Source organism: Hemitrygon akajei, chromosome 30 (genome assembly GCF_048418815.1).
Source record: "Hemitrygon akajei chromosome 30, sHemAka1.3, whole genome shotgun sequence".
Classification (NCBI taxonomy): domain Eukaryota; kingdom Metazoa; phylum Chordata; class Chondrichthyes; order Myliobatiformes; family Dasyatidae; genus Hemitrygon; species Hemitrygon akajei.
In genome coordinates, this window is record NC_133153.1 from 27,470,410 (window position 1) to 27,494,480 (window position 24,071).

At 38.6% G+C, this 24,071-nt stretch overlaps 1 protein-coding gene across 2 annotated transcripts in view; it reads left to right on the top strand.

Annotated features, from left to right (window-relative positions):
* Positions 1-24,071, top strand: part of igdcc4 (immunoglobulin superfamily, DCC subclass, member 4) — a 146,852-nt gene that overhangs the window by 87,019 nt on the left and 35,762 nt on the right. For both annotated transcript variants that reach the window (XM_073033192.1, XM_073033191.1), the window contains exons 7-13: positions 626-1,036; positions 3,627-3,791; positions 10,179-10,316; positions 11,179-11,349; positions 12,313-12,543; positions 22,809-22,916; positions 23,223-23,397. In XM_073033192.1, coding sequence (XP_072889293.1) covers positions 626-1,036; positions 3,627-3,791; positions 10,179-10,316; positions 11,179-11,349; positions 12,313-12,543; positions 22,809-22,916; positions 23,223-23,397 — 1,399 coding nt within the window. The remainder of the gene's footprint in view (positions 1-625; positions 1,037-3,626; positions 3,792-10,178; positions 10,317-11,178; positions 11,350-12,312; positions 12,544-22,808; positions 22,917-23,222; positions 23,398-24,071) is intronic.

Below are 24,071 nucleotides of genomic sequence, written 5' to 3' on the forward strand. Positions count from 1 at the left end.
CAACCATTATTGTATCATCAATGAACACTATTGAAAGTTATCATTGCACCTTCTCCAACATGATAAACATTGTTTCCATTTTTTCAATGATTCTTTATAGTAACAGGAGAAATTTTAAGAGTGGACATTTCAGGCCAAGTCCCTTTATCAGGACTGGAAAGGAAGGGGAAAGAAGCCAGGATAAGAAGGTAGGGGAAGGAGAAGGAGTACAAGTTGGCAGGTGATTGGAGAGGAGAAGTGAGAAGCTGGAAGGTGATAGGTAGAAAAGGTAAAGGGCTGAAGAAGAAGGAATCTGATAGGAGAGGGGAGTGGTCCATGGGAGAAAGGGAAGAAGGAGGGGCACCAAAAAGAGGAGTTGGGGCGATGAGGAGAAGGGAAGGCGGTAAGAGGTGAGTCAGAATGGGGAATGGAAAAGAGAGAAGGGGGAAAGGGAGAAATTACCAGAAGTTAGACAGGATGTTCTTTAGATGCAGCCTGAATTGCTGAGTTCCTCCAGCATTGTTTTGATGTTCTGGATTTCCAGCATCTGCAGAATCTCTTGTGTTAAGAAACTTTAAGAACCATTTTGTAGTTGGATGGTGCAGTGTTTGTTATTTCAAGTTTCTAAAGTTCCGGTCTTTTACAGCTCCACCAATGATTACTCACTTTCCTGAGACGATCTCCCGGATACGTGCAAGCACTGCAAGATTTGTCTGCAAGGCTAAAGGGGAACCCACCCCTAGAATTCGCTGGCTGAAAAATGGAGAGGACATCATGTCTAATGGCCGAGTAAAGATCCAGAGCAGTGGCAGCTTAGTAATTAATCAGATTGGACTAGAAGATGCTGCTTACTACCAGTGTATTGCCGAGAATAGTCTTGGAATGGCTTGCACTACAGCCAAACTAACTGTAACAGTGCGGGAAGGTTTGCCCAGCGCTCCCAAAAGTGTATATGCCACTCCTTTATCGAGTACAGCAGTGTTAGTATCCTGGGAGCGTCCAGAATACAACAGTGAGCAGATTATTGGATTCTCCCTTCACTATCAAAAGGCAGTGGGTAGGTATTCTGTATTTGCTCTATGTTTGTACATGAGTTGCACCATGCATAAAACAATGCAGGCAATAGAGCTAACTCTTCTTAGACAGCAGGCAATGCTTCAGTGGATGTTTCTGGCTGATTTTGAGGATGACTATTAGAAATCAATTTCAGTAGTCCCCTTATCATCCAAGTCATGCACACAGCAATTTTTTTGGATGCTGCAAGAAGAAATGCAGAACTTTGTTGTACACTACATGGTGGAATTTTATCCAAAACTTATTGAAGATATAGTTGGGTGTTTTTAGTTAAATTGTTTCATGGCCCACAGTATATTTGATGCATTTACATGGCGATGTATTCACATTTGCACAAGCATATGAGCATCAAACAACAGTCAAGGCCTGTTTTACTGATATTTCCAGAAACTTTTGAGTACATTCACAGAGAAAGAGGTCTTCAGTTGGTGTGCTTCAGAATAACTTAAAGAAGACCTGTTTGACCAGGTTTTCTACTTAATCAGATCTCACTTGAGGCCCCTGCGTCTCCAAATGCTGCCTCTTCCTCTTCTACAGTAATTTATGAGTGTAACCTGACTCTCAAGAATCCTGACCCTGAACATTCTTTCCCTCACCACATCCGGAGTGAAGGAGTTTTTAGGTAAGCATGTTAATATTAAGGGGCCTTTTGAAGTCTAGCTAGCAACATTCAAAGTCATAAATGTGAATATTATTACAGTGTCTCCTTGCTCCAGCAGTCATGGAACATAAGAACAGAAGAAATAGAAGTAGTAATAAGCCATCTGGCCCGTCGATTTTAGTGGCCCTTTCCCCATAGCCCTTAATTCCTGGATATGAACTTTGTAATACTGATACTGGCTTGAAGCCATAAACCTCATGTCTTTAATATTGTAATGAAGTGAGAGAAATCTTCCAGAGCATGTTGATACATTCAAAATAGTGTGGAAAGTTGATGGGCTAGAACCTCTTTGAAGTTGCTAGAAATTTCATGCCACCTTGGTAGTATTTCCTTTCCATAAGTGTCAGAAAGTTCAGAATGTGTGTGAACTCAGAATTCTAGAACTCAGTGGTCAAGCCCTTAGAGTCATGTAGCATGGAACTAGGCTGTCTCGCCCACTATATGCTGACACATGGGTATCCATTTTGCAGGGGGAACACCAATTTCCTTCTCCACACTTTAACTGGGAATATATTCACAGAGCAGCTTTATGCTTCCTTCAGATCTGTGAATGAAAACTGGCTGAGAATCTGCTCTGGATCTGTAAATGGGTTAAGTCCTGGGAATGAAGCCAGGAGTGGGGCTTAGTAGCTGTGGGCAGCAATCCCATTGACAATAGGTTGATGCTGAATGGAACCCATTTAATCCCCAGATTCCAAATTGAATAAGCCCAATGTGCCTAGAGTTTCATCTGTATCTTCTACATCTCTATCACATCTTTCCCACAAAATGATGACCAGAGCAGTACACAGTATGCTAGATAAAGTTTGACCAATGTTTAATAAAGATGGAGCATAAAATTCCTTTCCTTGTATTCTGTACCGCTACTATGAAGGCCAGTATTCCATGTGCCTCCTGTAACACATTATCTACTTTGACTGCCATCTTCAAGGATCCTTCGATTTGAATGCCAATGTTCATCTGTTCCTCATACACATTAGAAGCTGACCATTTATTATGCAATTCCTAGATCTCATTAGTAATCTCCAAAATGCATTACTTCACATATATCAAGATTAAACACCACCTACGTCTGTTCCTAGTTTTGCTTCAATTTTGGACTCCAAGCTAAGTCCAGTGGTGGAAGACAACCCAGTTGCAACTCCCAACAGTTACAGTGGGAAATTGTTCCGTGAGCCTAGCTTGGTATAGGAACACTGTATATAAAGAAGAATAACTTTGTGGGAGAGTAAGTCTGAAACTGATTGTATTTTCTTTGGAATTACTTGATTTTGCTTTAATGCTAATTTAGTTAAGAGTTTTAAATCATTTAATGCTTTAAAATGTTTTTTGTTTATTTGATCTTCAATTGTTATTGATAATTTGAGTGTCATGGGCATTCAAGGTTCTTGATGGTCCATTATTCCTGAGGGCATGATTTAGCGATCTATCAATTTTTGTCTTTGTTTTATGGACAGAAATTAGATTATGTTTTTGTGTTTTTGCCTACACTCAAAAAGGCATTTAGGATATCCTTTAGCATCCTGTCAACGTTGATGCATGTGATACTGCTTAATATACATGTAGATGGTTATCTGCTGATTACAACTTTTAGGCAAATGTTTGCTTTTATAAAGTTAAGGAGTCTGAAGAGCTGAAGGTGTTATGATGAAACCAGACATCTGTAGGGTTCATAGTCTGAACAACTGTGAAAAATTCCACAGAATCCCTGTCAATAAATCATCCAATTGCTGCTGAGTGCACTTAATATTTCATATAATCCTTTGTATCGTTTACATGTTTATGCTAAATTTAGTCACAATCTGACCTTGTCATGTGGCTCAAATCTAAATCAATAGTACAGCTTATTTGTGTTACAATATTTGTTCTTCCTCATTGATTTTTCTCTTAGTTAACTAATACTCTTTTGCAGGTACAAACAATGTTGAATATCAGTTTGCAGTGAATAATGACACCACAGAGCTCCAAGTGAAAGACTTGCAGCCAGACACAAACTATACCTTTTATGTCGTTGCTTATTCTCAACTTGGTGCCAGTAGGACCTCGCATTCTATTGTTGTTGAAACTATGGAAGATGGTAAGGACTGGGGAATATTTTTTATATTTCCTTTAAAAACCGATAATGTCTATGGAAATCCATAGTCTTAATCTGTTGATTACCTATCTTTGAGAGATTTATAGTGAAATTTTGTCTCCATATGTAAGCTCACATGTTCAAATCAGTATTACTGCCTGAGAATTCTAAAATATACAGTTATGGACTCATACAAGTTAATTAAGGTGGTACATTATTGCTTGCTTTATAGAAGACTGAGCTATTTTTTAAACCTTTGTAATTTTGTTTTTTCCAGTGAAATAAGCCCATATGGAATATGTAAACAACGTAAATGTGGTGACTGACTGCACAATGTACTTGATGCTGTCTGCTAAATACAGGCTCATTGTTTTCAAGTCATTGGAATGGGATTTATATCCCAATTTTCTGACTCACCTGACAAGATATTACATCCCAAACAAGACTAACATATACTGGCAGTATCGTGTGTCTTGAATGCACCTTTAGACTGTATTAAATAGTTTACATTTTATAAACACTAAGTACACTGCAGATGCTGTGGTCAAATCAAGACGTACAAAAAATCTGGATGAACTCAGCAGGTCAGGCAGCATTCGTCAGGACTGACGAATGGTCTTGACCTGAAACGTTGACTGCTTCTTTCAATGGATGCTGCCCGACCTGCTGAGTTCATCCAGCTTTTTTGCATGTCTTACATTTTATAAAATGTTTGCATTTTATTTTGTGTAGTAATATAAATCAAAAGGGGAAGGCTAATGATTGCCAGCTTTATTTGCCATCAGTCCTGTTCCTTGTACTTCACAGGCTTCAGTCTATGACTGAAGTGAGGATTAATATTAATACAATGGTGGTGAAATTAATCTGCTTGGAACCTGTATGTTGCTGTAAGGAACCAGTAACTAAATAATAAATGATGAATGGGGTATTTCACATATTTAATCAGAATGTCTCCTGATCAGATCTGTGAAGCAGTATGGAAAGAACATGGAGAATTGCTGCTGTTGTAGATAAGTTTTAACAGTTTTCAAAATCACTCACCAGTGATGAACACATGCATGTATTCTTTTAGACAGAGTATGGGAAGGGAGAGCATCACTATAGTGGGTGATCTGAGGAAATACAATATATAGAATCAATATATTAATGTAAATTTTAATGTCAAAGACAACATGATAAGGATGCAAAGGTACGTAGTTATCTAAGGACATGGAAAATCAGGTGTGTGCAAAAGAGTTTGTTTTTCAATTCTATACAGTTTGGCAGTCATCTGAAGCCCAAATCCTAAACCAAGTTTTATTTGACTTAACACTTTGTTTGGTATATGCACATCCTAAGGAGGCAGTTTGTTGATGCTGACAAATGCAAGCTATGATTGATTTAGTTATGACAAAATTCTGCATCTTAACATAGTGAGTCCCAATGAATGCTTAGGGAACTTGTAGCTTTATGAATTTTTGGGTTGGTTTGGAAAATACAGACTACAATAAAATAAAGTAGCTGTATGAATCAGAGATTCTTTGGAAGAGGAGCTAAGCATGAATTCCAGTGTTAATATCTTCATTAAATCATTGTTTTTTGTTTCTTTTTTTAATATAAATCATAGGCTTGTTTCTTTGCTATGTCTTTCTGCCTCAATGATGAATTAAAATTAAATAATGAGTTGTTAAAGGTGGAGAATGTCATGGGAATGAACAGAATATCTCTAGGATTTAAAATGTTTAATAAAACAATTTTTAATATTGTTACTGCTTGGAAAATTACTGAAAGCTTTTCTAGATATCAAGGCTACTAATGATGCATTTGATGAGATGGGTATAGAACTGGAGAACTGTGACTAAGACATTGTAATATAAGGTTCTGATGCTGAATGGCATGAGAGATGCGTGTAGGAAAAACATAAATTAGCATGATATTTTGTTTTCTTTGTGAGTAAAAGTAACCCTGGGATGAGACTGGAATAAGTGTTTGAAATTGTGGTTGAATGTAAATCTGGCTATGTAAAGTGAGCATGAATCTAAACATTTCTGATCATATGTTTTAGGGTGCTGGCCACAAAAAGAAAATCTGAATTGTAGGTCATCACAGTCTATGATTCATTGCAAAAACACATTGGATTATGAACTGGAAAAATTAGAACAGGATGATTAGTGGCTTTAAAAACTTCGACTCTCCTTAGTGTTTTCATTTTATTGGTAACTAAGTCCTCATTTGGATCTAGGAACAATAATATTTTTTTAGCTAACAGCCAAAAATATGCTCAGAGATTACTTTCTTTCCTCTTGCTTACCTTCACCTGTTCGCTCCCAAGCCCTCAGTAAATTTTTAAAGTTTGTTTTCTTCACAATTATATTTTGATGTAAATGAGACTGCTTGAACACATTGAAGCATATTGTGTAATTAAGAGGAGGGCATCATTCAATTATTGCTTAATATTTGCTAAAGTTAGAAAGGCTTTCAAATTGGTATGAATCATTTTAGCAAGTGTTCATTATTTTAAAGTTTAGGAGATTTATCATTAAGGACTGAGGAAACCAATCTATTACTTTTGCCATTTTCCACCGTCATAATCAGAATCGGGTTTATTATCACCAGCATGTAACATGAAATTTGTTAACTTAGCAGCAGCAGCAGTTCAGTGCAATACATAATGTAGAAGAAAAAAAACACAAAATAATAATAAATAAATATCTAAATTAATTACAGTATACATATATTGAATAGATTAAAAATTGTGCAAAAATCAGAAATACATAGACTTAAAAAAGTGAGGTAGTGTCCAAGGGTTCAATGTCCATTTATGAATCGCATGGCAGAGGGGGAGAAGCTGTTCCTGAATCACTGAGTGTATGCCTTGCGGCTTCTGTACCTCCTACCTGATGGCAACAGTGAGAAAAGGGCATGCCTTGGGTGCTGGAGGTCCTTAATAATGGACACTGCCTTTCTGAGACACCGCTCCTTGAACGTGTCCTGCGTACTTTGTAGGCTAGTACCCAAGGTGGAGCCGACTAAATTTACAGCCCCTCTGCAGCTTCTTTCAGTCCTGCGCAGTAGCCCCCTCCATCCACCCCCCCCCCATACCAGATAGTGATGCAGCCTGTCAGAATGCTCTCCATGGTACATCTATACAAGTTTTTGAATGTATTTGTTGACATACCAAATCTCTTCAAACTCCCAATGAAGTATAGTCGCTGTCTTGCCTTCTTTAAAACTGCATCGATACATTGGGACCAGGTTATGTCCTCAGAGATCTTGACACCCAGAAATTTGAAATTGCTCACTCTCTCCACTTCTGATCTCTATGAGTATTGGTATGTGTTCCTTCATCTTACCCTTCCTGAAGTTCACAATCAGCTCTTTCGTCGTACTGTCATTGAGTGCCAGGTTGTTGTTGTGACACCACTCCACTAGATGGCATATCTCACTCCTTTATGCCCGTTCGTCACCACCTGAGATTCTACCAACAATGGTTGTATCGTCAGCAAATTTATAGTTGGTATTTGAGCTATGCCTAGCCACACAGTCATTGGTATATAGAGAGTAGAGCAGTGGGCGAAGCACACACCCTGAGGCACACCAGTGTTGATCATCAGTAGTCCACACAGATTATGGTCTTCCAGTTAGGAAGTCAAGGATCCAATTGTAGAGGGAGGTACAGACGTCCAGGCAACTTCACAATCAGGATTGTGGGAATGATGAAATGCTGAGCTATTGAAGATGAACAGCATCTTGACATAAGTACTTGTGTTGTCCAGGCGGTCTAAAGCTGTGTGAAGAGCCATTGAGATTGCATCTGTCGTTGACTTACTGTGGCGATAGGCAAATTGCAATGGCAATGGCCTCAGTCCTTGCTGAGGCAGGAGTTCATTCTAGTCAAACTCTCAAAGCATTTCACTGTCGATGTGAGTGCTACCGGGCGATAGTCATCAAGGCAGCTCACATTATTGTCTTGTCCATAACTGCACCAACTGCCGCCACTGGGCTATAAATGTGCAGGAGCAGTGTGTGGTTAAGTGCCTTGCACACACGCTGCCTTGGCTGAGGCTTGAACTAGCGACCTTCAGATCACTAGCCCAAAGCCTTAACCACTTGGCCATGCTATTCTTCATAGGCACTGGGATAATTGTTGCCCTTTTGAAGCAAATGGGAACTTCTGCCTGTAGCAGTGAGAGGTTGAAAATGTCCTTGAATACTCCTGCCAGTTGGTTGGCACAGGTTTTCAGAGCCTTACCAGGTACTCCATCAGGACCTTCCACCTTGCGAGGGTTCACCCTCTTTAGAGACAGCCTAATATCAGCCTCTGAGACAGAGATCACAGGGTCATCAGGGATCTTCACAGCTGCAGTATGTATTCTCCCTTTCAAAACAGGCATAGAAGGTATTGAGTTCATCTGGAAGGGAAGCATTGCTACCATTCATGCTATTGGGTTTCGCTTTGTAGGAAGTAATGTCTTGCAAACCCTGCCAAAGTTGTTGTGCATCCGATGTCATCTCCAATCACTAGCAATCTGTGAGGATTTTTTTTCATTCTTAACACTTCCTCTGTAGTTCATAGCACTACCAAGATCAATCTATTTAATAAATTGGAGTACTGCCAATTAGTCTAATTTCTTCATTCACACAATAATTTATTTCTCAAGTTACAATTTGACAATTTAATCCAGAGATCATAATACCTCTATTTTAAATATGAGAACTAGGAAATCACTGAGTACTATTACTTAAGTAAAGTGATTTTTGAAATTTTTCAGAACAGAAGTTCTCTCTGTAAACTAACAAACTCATGCAATTTAAGCTTTTTGAAGTGAAAGGCCAAAAAAAATGCTGCACAAATTTTGCATTCAAAATTGTCCAGCAGATGGTAATAGTGAACATTCCTTATGCTCTGTGAATGTAATCTAATTCAACTTGAAAGATTTCACTATGTTTATACATGAAAATATTATTATGATATTGCAAGCACATCATCTTCAACTGGTTGACTCTAATTTATATTTACACACTGTGGCCACTTTATTAGGTACCTCCTTTACATAATAATGTGGCCATTGAGTGTATGTTCATGGTCTTCTGCTGCTGTAGCCCACCTACTTCAAGGTTTGATGGGCTGTGAGTTTCAAGTTACTGTTGCCTTCCTGTCAGCTTAAACCAGTCTGGCCTTTCTCTCATTAACACGGCATTTTTGCTCACAGAGATGCCACTCGCTGGATTTTTTTTTCTGTTCTACACACCATTCTCTGTAAACTCTAGAGACTGTTGTGTGAAAATCCCAGGAGATCGGCAGTTTCTGAGATACTCAAACCACCCCATCTGGCACCAACAATCATTCCATGGTCAAAGTCACTTAAATCACATTACTTCCCCATTCTGATGTTTGGTCTGAATGGCAACTGTACCACTTGACTAATACTTTTATGTATTGAGTTGCTGCCACATGATTGGCTGATTAGATATTTTCATTAACCAACAGGTTTCATTAACCAACAGGTATACCTAATAAAGTGGCTACTGAGTGTAGATACTGATCACAACATCTTCAGCTAAAATTTATTTTTGCTAGTTTTAATTTTTTTGTTATCCAGGTTTGAGGTGAGAGCCCAGAAAATCCTCTGTGCTAGGAGAAGCACATTAAACAGTTATTGCTCATTGGGCTAGGTTTTGACTTGCTGCTGCCAAATTTTGTAGTGCTGAATTCAGAGTGCTAGACATTCAGTCTGTCACATGCATCTGTTTCTGAATGTAATTCAGTGGTGTTCTGCACCATATTACAGGTGGGAAAGAACTGTCTCTACTTAAATGTATATTTGTAAAATACTTCGCATATCATCTAACACGTAACTGTAACAGTGACATATCAGTTTAATTTCTCTTCCCTATTCTTCCTTTCCATCTGGTTATTTCCTCAGTTGTTCATGAAAATATTATGCAGAGCTTTTCTCCCAGCATAACTTCCTCTTAAGTATCATCATCATTATCAGGTGCCATGCCCAGTTTGAGCTTTGACTGCCATGGCCCACACACTCCTGTTTCGGGTCAAGTGGATCAATTCATTGGTATTCATTTCCAGTTCTTTGGCTGCTGTCTCCATCATTTGCTCTTAAGTATACTTAACATTATGGAGGAGCACACCAACAAAATAAAAACCCCATTCAATTTTACTTGGCAAGTCCCAGACTTAGATGGTCTGCATAATTCTGAGTTTTCTGGAAGCAGGTAATCACAATTACTTCCCTTCTATGTCACCAGCCACAATTTTCATCACTAATGAAATACTCTACAAATTATTTTGCAATTAAAGAGTTGGATCCTTAACTCGGTTGGAATTTATTTTGTGTATTGATCTTTATCTAATCATTAAAGTTCTAATGTTTGTATCCTATTTCTGAACAGTACCAAGTACTGGCCCTCAACCATCCTTGTCGATTTCCACTCACACTGATGTTCGGGTTACATGGCTTCCACTCTCTCCAGAACTTAGCAATGGTAAAATAACAAAATACCGAATTGATTACTGCATGTTGAAAGAAGGTATGTACATTGAGCTATTGGACATGCATTTACTTTGAATATACTGTATTGATTTTCACTTTCCTTATACTTAGGCATACAGTGACTTAGAACTTTAATATTAAACCTGTTTTTGGAACGGTAATCTTAACAGCCTTTTCTATCGGTTATGTGAAATAGCAGTCACCTTAAGTAAAATTATTGCTCATTATTCTTAGTTGATACAAAGCACAATATCCTAGTATCTTAACTTGATGACTGTTGTGTTGGTAATTTCCCTGTGTTACTTCAATCTCTGCTAGAGATGAGAACTTTATTTTCATCCACTCCCTTTCATGCTCCAGAAAAAATGTTGAGAATACAGCATAGTAGTTCCAATTGGTGTCTGGAATTTGAATCATTCATTGTCTTGCTTGCTCTGTTCTGCTACATTCTTAGCATTAATTATGTTTCTATTTGTACCATTGAACCTTACATATGATTGTCATGTTGCCTGTCCACAGAGGAGTAACTTCAACAGACTTGTCCTTTTGGGTAATAGCATGTGACTATTTATTCATTGAATTTAAATTCAATTGATCACTGGCAGCTAAGGTTATTGTCCAAAGTGGATACTTAATTCAGTGTGCTCAGAATTGCTAAGCATTGAATGGGAGATTAGCGCAAATCTTTATCATCTTGACTGGTTGAAGAAATAAGGCTAAATTACACAGCATGAATCAAATGTCATTTGAGGCTTAGACTGTCATCGTGAGAGTAAATCATGATGGGCATTACCCAGGAAACGAGTTCTGACATTTTTGGGGTGAAAATATACAGTTGCAGAGAATATTCACTTTCATTGAACTACTGCTATTAAGTGCTCCCCCTGTTTATACAACAGATCAAATTTATTCAATTGAAGTTGATGGAAATGAAACACAAGTCACACTTCCTACAGTACAGTCAAAGAAAGTTTACAAAGTTCGGATTGCAGCAAGCACGAGAGTGGGATATGGTGCACCATCAGATTGGACCCAGCACTTAATACCTGACAGAAGTAAACAAGTAACAGGTAGGAACATTGTCTTTCCAGATTAATAAAGGGCAACCTTCTTTTTGCAAAATATAGAACAACTAACTATTGTCTTCTCCGTTGTTTGGGAATGAACATGCATAGAGCATTTAGGCATATGGCAGGGAATTTGTAATATCCATTCCTATTTCAAGTTCACTGCAGAAGAATTGTTGTCTATGATAATTTACCCAGGCATATCCATTATCCATCTCTAAGGAAATGTTAAACTCAACTTTCATAGAAGTGTGGATTGAAACTCATTTGGTTAGTGGATTACAGAAATTGGTATGCATGTATTTTGTTACTGGTGCTTAAAATTTCACTATGTTCAAGCCATGGTTATCGATACATTACATTTGGAATACTTGTGTAGCTAGATCGTTTGCTGGGATTATCGTGCCAAGACTGCAATTTTATCAGTTAATTTCTAGACAACTACAGTAGTCAAAAATCATATAAAACATTACATTTGGAATACTTGTGTAGCTAGATTGTTTGCTGGGAGAGCAGTTTTAAACTAAAATTAGGATTTGTTTTAATTAAAGTTGCTCCACACTAATTACTGGGAACCACACCCTGTTGTCAAATATAATCTGCTTTCTGAATCCATGTGCACAGGTGGCAATTGGTACAAAGGTCAACAAATTTTGTATTTTTAATTAACTAGCAGTAATTGCAGGTGACCTCACAGATACATTCTTCATATTTCTAAGAGAAGTCTCTTTACTTGGTCCTAGTTGGTTTGGAACAAGCACTGGAAACCAAGGTGTTTGATTACAAAAGTGAGGCTAGTGCATTGAAAACATAAATATCTGATAAATGGGAATAAAAATAACAATGATAAAAGTCTCCACTACTTTATTTGACTTGAACATAAATCATATGTATCCAGTTACAGGTAATTACTGTTATCAGGTTGAAATGGTTCATCTAATAATGAACTGCTTTGCTTTGCTACAGTTCCATTTGCTCCTACAGAAATGAAGGTCAAGACAAAAGTAGACTCTCTGCTGGTTTCATGGCAACCACCCTCTAATCAAGTCCAGATCCAGGGTTACAAGCTTTATTACAGAGAGGCAGATGCAGACGATTCGAGCAGAGAATTAAGTGAAGCTAATGGAGATGAGCATTGGACAAAGGGACCAATCCGGCTTCGAAGAAAAATTAAACAGTATGAGATTACTGGATTAGGTTAGTAATCTGAATGAACCAGTATGTTATAGCAAGTTATGGGAGTTTCTTTTTTTTAATTGAACTGTATAGCTTTTGGAAAGCTGTGCTGATTCCAAAAGGAAATAAATAAAGTTAGAGATTGAAGTATTGATTACAATTCATCAATGAAGTTAATTATGTAAACTTTGCATTTGCTTGACTTTAGTGCTTCAGTCCCTAATTTACTTCAACATTGGTACTTAAAATGTCTTTCCCATTCAATATCTGTTCCACAATGCCATAACTTTATAAAATTGTTTTTGTCTGGTCCCAGTTCTTTAATTATCAGTCTAGATGCACTCAGCCAAAATTTTGAGAGAAAATACACATTAAGATAAATTCTGTTGAATGCTCCCAATAGCTCATAATTTTGTAACTCGATAAATTCATTTTGTATTCTTTGATTTTTGCTTAGTTTCCAAATTAAATACCTACTTGCAAGTCATTCAGCTGTCAGATATGTAAGTTGTACTTCTGTTCCAACTAAGATATTTTTTCACATACCCCAATCTAGATAATTTATGAGGGGCTAGGTTTAATCTACTTAAAGATCCACAGAGCTGTCAGCTGTACATCCTACTTTGGACTTTAAGCTAAATGAAGCAATCCAAAAATATAATGTGGCATATGGAATGCAATACATTATACTATCAACCCTCATAAGTCACTTTATTTATCACTATACAATGATAAATTTGCATTCCCAGTGTTCATGTTTTACAATATAACTTATAAATCATCTCTTGATATTAAAATTAGTGTCAAAAATTTTGAGTGAAAGTACAATGTACTAATTATTAATCCCCATCTGCTGTACATTGTAGCTTTTCTTAAAGCAATAAGCTGATAGAGCAGAGAGTTGGATTTGAATTTGAATTCAGCTTTTATTCAGATCTTTCGTCGAGAGTTAAATTTTATGGTAGGGATGTAATGTGCAGCATTTTACCATTTTAGTGTTGATTGGGGAAGGTGGAGGAAAGAAAACGATTTTAGCATCTTCAATTGCTCTGCGTTGAGGATTTGTCTGTTTGCCCAAAAACACAAACTTAATTTAGTACCTAATTTTAGTAAATAAAAGTTTTGAAATACTGCATGTACATTGATAAAATGTCAGAAAATATGAAAATATTGAATACTTAAAGGTACAAACAAAATGACTACCATGGAAAATTTGTGCAAAGCATTTGCAGAAACCCTACACTGTTCATAAAGAACACTAAAGTACGTTCTTGGGAAAATGCACCCTCCATGGTCAGCGGGTGATACTGCACATAAACTGTTGTACCACCAGATGGTGCCTGAGCATTTCTGTAAATGTATCTAAGGTACGCACTGTAGAGATCTTGTATAATAATTAGAAATGTAACCATATCCCCATGTACATGTAATCTGTTGCATCCAAGCCTAATCAGCTTTGAATTAATGATACCATTGTCCTTTTCAGCATTTTCCATTTTGTCAATGATGAGATGAAATAAGCAAGGTTCCTTACACGTTGATGGACCTGCAGGAAATGCTTTAAATAAAAGCATTCCTCTGCTGTTCAATGTATTGCTGCTTAATTTTGAAGATGAAATATTTGGCAGATCAACTCTGGAATTTTACTGATTTCTGGATTATAATTAAGTTATGGAAGGGAATATAAAAATCTTTATTGGCTTTATCTTGACCAATTAAACTTGCAATTGAATATACTTCCACTAAAGGAAACAACACAGAAAATGAGTGGTATTGTGGGTGAAGGAATGAGCCATGACGTTTTTTTTCCTAGCAATGTTAGAAATTCCTTGTATATCCTTTATCATTGCATCAGAGAATTCTAGTCATCAATGAAACTAAAAGTCACGTGTTTTATTAACAAATAGGTTGATATCTTCACCAGTTCTGTTATAGTTAATCAACAATGCTTACTGAATCTGACATTCTTTGTCTAGATTGTAGAATTCTACACATTTACCTTGTCTTTTGTGCTGATATATTGAGAATCTGACTTCTCAAGAAGAAATCTTATCCAAGATTGCACACTTCATGAAAAGCGTGCTATTGTTACTAACTTACTCTTTTTAAAAATGTTCCTTTCTGTGGAATAACAGGCCTGTCTCCTCATCTTATAATTGATGTTATTTTCTCCATAATCAGTTTCTTGATCTGTTTTGGTCCATTGGTCATTGTGTCTTTAATCTGTAGAGGTAAAATGTTCATGTGTTTGATTTACTGCTTTCAAACCTAACCAATATTGTTGCAAATTTAGAGTAAATAATTCATATAGAATTTGTAGCTCCACTCAGGCTGTTACAAACTTACTTAGTTTTACTTATTTATTGAGATACAACCCTTTGAGCCATATTGCCCAGCAACCCCCCCGATTTAACTCTAGCCTAATCATGGGACAATTTATAATGACCAATTAACTTATCAACCAGTATGTCTTTGGACTGTGGGAGGAAACCGGATCATCTGGGTGAAACCCACACAGTCACTGGAAGAACATACAAACTCCTTCCAGGCAGCAGCGGGAATTGAACCTAGGTCACTGGTTGTGTAAAGAGTTGTGCTAACCACTACACTATTGTGTCACCTAACTACACTATTGTGCCACCTGAGTTAAAGTATTTTGATTCCCTTATTGAATCAGTAAAGTTCTAAAAAAAATTTAAGGTTAGTTCATTATGTGGTCAGTAATAACATATTGAGCAAAAACACTGAGAAAAAATGTGTAGGCAGAGACTGAAAACTGTAGTACCAGTGGCAAGGACCAAGAAGGTATGGGCAAGGGAAGCACAGAAGCACTTACAGGACTGTTTTGAATCGGTTGGCTGGATTATAATCAAAGATTCATCTTCAAACCTGGATGAGTATGCTGCAGTTCTTACCAATTTCATTAAACCCTGTGTGGATGAGTGTGTGCCTACAAAGACTTACTGTACATTCCCAAACCAAAAGTCATAGATGAACCAGGAGGTACGTCATCTGCTGAAGGCTAGATCTGTGGCACTCATGTCTGGCAACCCAGACATGTACCAGAAAACCAGGTATGATTTGTGGAAGGCTATTTCAAGGGCGAAGAGGCAATTTTGAACAAGGATAGAGGCACCATCAGAAGTATGACAACACTAGCAGGGTTTGCAAGACATTACTTTCTACAAAGCGAAACCCAGTAACATGAATGGTTGTGATGCTTCACTACCAAATGAACTCGACGCCTTCTATGCCCACTTTGAAAGGGAGAATGCAACTACAGCTGTGAAGATCCCTGCTGCACCTGATGACCCTGTCATCTCTGTCTCAGAGGCCAATGTTAGGCTGTCTTTAAAGAGGGTGGACCCTCGCAAGGTGGTAGATCCTGATGGAGTACCTGGTAAGGCTCTGAAAACCTGTACCAACCCAGCTGGTGGGAGTATTCAAGGACATTTTCAATCTCTGACTGCCTTGGGCAGAAGCTCCCACTTGCTTCAAAAAGGCAACAATTATACCAGTGCCTAAGAAGAATAATGTGAGCTGCCTTAATGACTATCGCCCAGTAGCAATCACATCTACAGAGATGAAATGCTTTGAGAGGTTGATCATGATTAGACTGAGCTCCTGTCTCAGCAAGGGCCTGGACCCATTGCAGTTTGCCTATCACCACAGTAGGTCAACGGGAGATGCAATCTCAATGGCTCTTCACATAGCCTTAGACCACTTGGACAACACAAACACCTATGTAAGGATGCTGTTCATTGACTATAGCTCAACATTTATTACCATCATTCCCACAATCCTGATTGAGAAATTACAGAACCTGGGCTTCTATTCCTCCCTCTGCAACTGGATCCTTGACTTCCTAACCAGATAACCACAATCTGTGTGGATTGGTGATAACATCTCCTCCTTGCTGATGATCAGTGCTGGTGCACCTCAGTGGTCTGTGCTTAGCACACTGCTCTACTCTCTTTATATCCATGACTGTGTGGCTTGGCATAGCTCAAATACAATCTATAAATTTGCTGATGATATAACCATCGTTGGTAGAATCTCAGATGGTGACGAGAGGGCATACAGGAGCGAGTAATGCCAACTAATGGAGTGCTGTCACAGCAACAACCTGGCACTCAACTTCAGTAAGACGAAAGAGCTGATTGTGGACATCAGGAAGGGTAAGATGAAGGATCACATAGCAATCCTCACAGAGGGATCAGAAGTGGAGAGAGTGAGCAGTTTCAAGTTCCTGGGTGTCAAAATCTCTTGAGGACGTAACCTGGTCCCAACATATCGATGCAGTTTTTAAAGAAGGGAAGACAACAACTGTACTTCACTGGGAGTTTGAACAGATTTTGTATGTCAACAAATACACTCAAGAACTGCTATAGATGTACTGTGGAGAGGCTTCTGACAGGCGGCATCACTGTCTGGTATGGGGTGGGGGGGGTTCTACTGCACAGGACCGAAAGAAGCTGCAGAGGGCTTTCAATTTAGTTGGCTCCATCTTGGGTACCAGCCTACAAAGTACCTAGGACATTTTCAAGGAGTGGCATCTCAGAAAGGCAGCGTCCATTATTAAGGACCTCCATCACCCAGGGCATGCCCTTTTCTCACTGATACCATCAGGTAAGAGGTACGGAACCCAGAAGGCACACATTCAGCGATTCAGGAACAGCTTCTTCCCCTCTGCCATCCAATTCCTAAATGAACATTGAACCCTTGAACATTACCTCTCTTTTTTAATATGTATTATTTCTGTTTTTTGCATGATTTTTAATCTATTCAATATATGTATACTGTAATTGATTTAGTTATTTATTATTATTTTATTTTTTCTTCTATATTATGTATTGCATTGAACTGCTGATGCTAACTCAACAAATTTCACGACACATGCCGGTGATATTAAACCTTATTCTGATTCTGGAAATATGTTCAGGCTGTGGTCCTCTGTGAGATTAGGACCACCATCCCAAAACTGCGGTCAGTAAATTTATGTTAATGTCAAGTGGACAAATTCTGAGGTGGTTGTTCTATTTAGTATTAATCTGGATTGCTGGCATCAAATGTCAGTACAAGCTGCCCAGGTAATGAATAGGTTTCATTTTTACAGATGGTCATATGTTGATTTTGTCCATAAGTCGTAAAATACACAATAATCTCTTGATAGGATAACCATACCACCACAGTATTATAGTGAATTGCATCAAAAACATATAAGATTGATAAAGGAAGAACACAAATACTGTAAGTGAAGAGAGAGAGGTAAGTAGTTCAGCCATTTGTAGAACATTTGAATTTAATAATAATATTATGGGAGCTCATTCGTATGTAGGTGTGTTCCTAAGTCAGGCGTTCATAGCATGGGGATGGGCTGTAGTATATTTTGTGTTGGTGACGCTTGCTGCCCCCAGCACACTCTCAACCATTTCATTGTATGTTTGTATATGTGATAAATTAAACTTGAATCTTGAATGTTGAAACTCATCTTTTTCCCCTGCACTTGAAGGACTTGGTTCCTCCTTGCAGATTTTCTTTTCACACATACTTTGTCTTTCCCTAAAAATACCACTTAAGTCAGAGTTGAATGCCACATTAGGAAAGAGCTCTTGGAAATGTTTGAGTTTCCATACTTAAATATGCATAATGTTCCAACTTGTGAAACAGCTGACATTGTTATTATTGTCTGGATTATATTTGATGTCCAATTTAGCGTACCTAAGTAATATGCTAATACAACCAAAGTGATTGGTTACCTTTCTGAATTTGAAATTTATCATGCTTTTTGCAGAGTCAACTATGCAAAAGAATGTAATGTGTTTGAATTTTAATCCCAAGTAATAATTGCATCACTTAGTTCCCCTGCTATAGTGCACATGAATGGATTTTTATTTGCCTTGAGAGCCCAAATGAACAGTATTGAAAGCTCTTATCGGCTTGCCAATCTGAAAAACATATATTAGAAAAGGAGTTGTACTCTATACTTCATTAATTATATTTAACATTGTGGTACAAATTGTGGTCCACTTATTAAAATTGGTGGAGAGCAAGTTTTCAGTTGGCAAGCTTGAATAATTAAGTTATTACACCTCAACCATCAGGGCTTTTGAACCAGAGGGAATAACCACTCAACTTCACTTGCCCATCACTGAATTGGACTCACTTTCAAGAATTCTTCACCACGTTCTTGATATTTATTGTTTATTTATTTATTTATTATTTTCTTTTTGTACTTGCACGGTTTGAATTTTTCTTTGCACATTGGGTGCTGTCTGTCCTGTTGGGTGCAGACTTCCATTGATTCTATTGTGTTTTTTGTTTTTACTGTGATTGTCCACAAGAAAATTAATTTCAGGGCAGTATATGGTGACATATATGTACTTTGATAATAAATTAACTTTGAACTTTGAGTGGTGAAAGTATAATTGATGTAGTATTAATGAAGTTGAGGCAAATGAATAGAAATTATTCTTGGTAGTATAAAGGCAGCATGCCGGAATTCCTTCTTTCTACTTCTGGCAAATGAAAGAGATTAATTATTGATGGAAACTAAACTTCAGTCCTCCTGTACATTTGCCAAAATGTGTCCACAGGCAGTTGACGTCGTGGACAAAATCAGGCTTGGCCATGTGCATCATCAGCAGGTATCCTTGTGTGAAGCCTGGGACCTGGGAGATTTGGAGCACTGGAGGGTGCTGATTACAGACTTGCTGTTCCATGGAATTACCTGAGAGAGCAGACACCTTTTTTAAAAAAAAAAAGAAACTGATTAATTGATTACTAGGGTTTCTTTCCATTCTTATAAAGCTATATCCATGAGACTTTTTTGGAAGAATATTTAATTTCAAACAATTGTCATTTGTTGGAGGCTATAGGAAGACTTCTGTCCAGATTAATTTAAAAATGCTAACATATAATATTGCCTTCATATCTATTCTATAAATTCATCCAAGTTATTTAAAAACGGACACCAAAAATTTTACCAATGAGACCAATTTTGGTATTCAGAGGATTTAGCTGATCTTTGGTATAATCATAAAGTCAGTTTGCTGCTTTGTTGAGGAGCAAGATGCCGGTGCAACGCAGTTTGCAGCAGCCTCTCCGGAGTTGATATCTGTTATTTGTTAAGTGGGGTGCCGTGCACAATTCTAATCTGATGAAAAACGGACATGGGAGCACAGAGGAACAACTGGAAATCTCCAGGAAGATCCTTCTTCATTGCTGCTGCTGTTGCGAGGTCTGGGTCTCTGCTGAGAAGAACAGGCCCCCAGTCCTCGGGGTCGCGTTGCCGGTAGCTGTTGGCGGGGACGTCATAGTGCGCTCAGCAGAGGATGGTGCTCAGAGAGGCTGTGCCAGAGGGGATGGTCGGAGGCTCAGAGGTTCGACGGACTCGGAGTCCGCTGCGGTCTGGGCACTTTCACTGTGTGCTGCGTCTGTGAGGCTGGGTCCGATGGAGCTTTCATTGTGTGCTGCGTCTGCAAGGCTGAGTGCAGCGGCGCCTTGGAAGTCCATAGCGGGGGTATTCCCTTCTGCCGCCTGCGTGGGATGATGAGTCTATCGGGACCCTGAGGACTTGTGGAAACTGTGTGGTGGTTTCTTTCGAACTTATGGTCTTTTAACATCTTTGAACTATTTTTACTATGCCCATGGTCTGTTTTTTTAAAATCAATTATGGTATTGTCTGCACTGTTGTAACTATATGTTAACTATAACTATATGTAACTATGTGGCTTTGTGTAGGTCTTGTAGCTTTAGTTTTTGGTTTGTTGGGCGGTAGAGTTGGTCTCTTGACTTGGTGTGTCTGGGTAGTCTTGTTTTGTCTGGTGGATTTGGAGCTCCTTTCCGGGGAACGTGCTAAGATGGTGGCGAGATATTAATGCGCAGCAGCCTCTCCGGACTTTGGATATGGGGATTACCAAACATTATGTGGATTTTCTGGTGTAGCCTGTTTTGTCGTGTGTTTTTGTGATATCATTCTAGAGGAACGTTGTCTCATTTTTTAACTGCATTGTATTTGTGGTTTCTAAATTACAATAAACTGAAACTGAACTGAACTAAGAAAGCCTCTGTGTATGTGTTTCATAGTATAAGAGGAAGAATGTCTTGTTACAATTGTGGGTTTTTTGGTTTCTGTGGCGGCTAGAAGTATGGCAATAGGCCCACAGGTTATACTTGTATATTGCTTTGGTCATGCCACACTGGAGTGCTGAATTCAGTTTTGATGACCTCACTTAAAATATATGTTTAGCAACAGAATGAAAAGATATGTGATCGCTTATTGGAAAGGGGGCTTTTTATGAAAGGATCTTGAACAGAGGGTGTGTTATTTTGGGAGAGATGTATAAAATTGTAGAATCAATGACAAGCTAGGTATTCTCTATTCATTTTCCTGGCTAGGACTTGTGTAGGAATGCATAATTTATTATTAAGGAAATGATCCCATTATTAACCAAAATAAGAATTTCTTCACATATACAGTACTTGTAAATCCTAAGAATTCTCCCCCTGGATGGTTAATAGATGACTGTATTCTAGGCTGTGGTTAAGGAACTGAGAGATAATGGTTACAGAGTGAAAAAATAAGATTGATGTATTTTGCAACACACACAAAACACTGAAGGAACTCAGCAGGCCAGGCAGCATCTATGGAAAAAAGTACAGTCGACGTTTTAGGCCGAAACCCTTCAAGGCAGGATTGGAGTAAAAAAAGCTGAGGAGTAGATTTAAAAGGTGGGGAGAAGGGAGAGATAAACACCAGGTGATATGTGAAACCTGGAGGGGGAAGAAAGAAGTAAAGAGCTGGGAAGTTGATTGGTGAAAGAGACAGAAGGCCACGGAAGAAAGAAAAGGGGGAGGAGCACCAGCTGGAGGCGATGGGCAAGCAAGGAGATAAGGCGAGGGAGGGGTAAGGGGATGGGAAATGGTGTAGGAGGGCATTATCGGAAGATTGAGAAATCGATGTTGGAGGCTACCCAAACAGAATATAAGATGTTGTTCCTCCAACCTCAGTGTGGCCTCATCGTGACAGTAGAGGAGGCCATGTTTGGACCTATCGGAATGGGAAGTGGATTTAAAATGGGCGGCCACTAGGAGGTCCCGCTTGTTCTGGTGGATGGAGAATAGATGCTCAGTGAAGCAGTCTCCCAATCTGTGCTGAGTCTCGCCGATTTACAAGATAAATCACTTGCAAGGATAAGTGCCTGGAGGGAGATCAGTGGAGAGTGACAAATGGACAAAGGGAGCGGTCCCTGGGAAAGCAGAATTGATGGGGAGGGACAGATGTGCTTGATGGTGGGATCTCACTGGAGGTGGCAGATGTTTCAGAGAATTAAGTGCTGGATGCGGAGACTGGTGGGGTGGTAGATGAGGGCAAGAGGAACCCTATCCCTGGTAGGGTGGTGGGAGAATGGAGTAAGAGCAGACGTGCGTGAAATGGAAGAGATGCGGTTGAGGGCAGTGTTGATGATGGAGGAAGAGAAACCCCTTTCTTTGAAAAAGAAGAACATCTCCTTTGTTTTACAATGAAAAGCCTCATCCTGAGAACAGATGCGGTGGAGATGGAGGAATTGAGAAAAGGGGATGGCGTTTTACAAGTAGCTGTGTGGGACAAGGTGTAGTCCAGGTAGCTGTGAGAGTCCATGAGTTTGTAATAGTATATCGGTGGATAAGCTGACTCCGGAGGTGGAGACAGTGAGATCAGGAAAGGGAAGGGAGGTGTCTGAAATGGACCAGGTGAACCTGAGGGCAGGGTGGAAGTTGAATGAGTGGATGAGTTTGATGAGTTCAGCACGGGTGCAAGAAGCAGCACCAATGCAGTCACTGATGTAGCGTAGGAATTGAATGAGCTCTGTGACATGCTTCACTTTTTTCTTATGATTATAAGACCCATGGTCCTATTATCCATCCTCAATGTGGCTATAGAGTGGCAACATTAATACGTATTCAACACTCTTTTACACCCGTTGCTGCAAATAAAAGTAATGGCGGTATAGGATCTTGGAAGAGAATGGGAGGGAGGTCCATATAACACAAGTATGATCAGCCTGGTAAGAAATGATGATGTTTTCTTCACCTATTCAGAATGACATTCTTAAACATGAAAGATCAAGTACTTGTCTTCAGTATTAAAGACTGGCCTAAATTATGCTCATGTACCCCTACATACTAGCTCCTTTGTTAATATTAAATGATGTCTTCATTGAAAAGAACAGGGCAGTAACATCAGTAGGTATTGTGGCAAAACAGTTTTCCAAAAATATTTATTTGGCTTTTTTCCCATTTAGTGTCAGACAGACTTTATGAAATCAAGCTGGTTGCATTTAACAAACAAGATGATGGATATGCAGCTGTATGGAAAGGAAAAACAGAGAAGCCACCTGTTCTAACCTTGGGTAAGAACCACAAAAAGGGTGCAATGGTAATCATTTAAAATGTATGATAAAGAGAAATGATGACATGTGTACAACATAGAAAGCACACACCTAAATATGGCACAAAAACATTTGATTTTTTTCATTGCATGGAAGATAAACTTAGTGAAGCATTTTTTTCCATGGACAACTTTTGTACAAAAACAAAGTGTGCTTTTTATATTTTGGTCAAATTATGTAATTATTAGCTTCTTCAACAATTTATACAATGTTGGAGCTGAAGGCTAGATGTAAAAGAATAAAATACATCTCAAGCTATTTCTTTAGATTCTCCTGTGATTCTTCCACCTCCAACCCAACTTTGGGCAGAACCTAATGGCTCTAGAGCAATCTGGTTACGTTGGAACAGACCACCATTCACTACAGTCCAGATTGCAAATTATACTGTACGCTGCAATCCTTGGGGGCTCAAGAATGCTTCTCTTGTGACTTACTTTACCAGGTAAGTTTGAGTAGAATGCTTTTTAATGAATGTAATCAATTTCAGTAAAATTTGCACATCATATGAGAATGTAATATTCATTTGAACTGTATACATGTACACATGAAAAGCTAATTATGAATTAAAATTTTAGGATTATATGATTTAAACATACTACCGTAGATTCCGGACTACAGAGCGCACCTGATTAAAAGCCGCTGGCTCTAATTTTAGAAATAAAATCAATTTTTTAATTGTAAAGGCCGCACCGGATTTTAGGCCGCACCGGATTTTCGGCCGCAGGTGTCCCACGTTGTAATATGAGATATTTACACAGAAAGATATTACACGTGAGGATTTTTTAACTTTTAATTAAATCCATATGGTAACAAAAACAAATACATATTGCAAATGCTTTTTTTCGAACCGTGCCCGTAACGCGGCTACTTTTAAATATACGTTGCGTATACTTCTTTACTGAACAACATTCCAATATCTCCTAACGACTGGTAAAAAATATATATACTGCAGCCTACCAGGAAAAGTTATTGATCGCCTTTAACTTAAAAGTAGCGTTCGCTCCGCCGCTCGACCCCCTCCTTTCCGTTTATCGCAAACAGCATTTTTCCCACAAGACACCGCGAAACCGGGTGTGACGTCATAGCATCCCGCGATGTAGTACAGAAAACAAATAT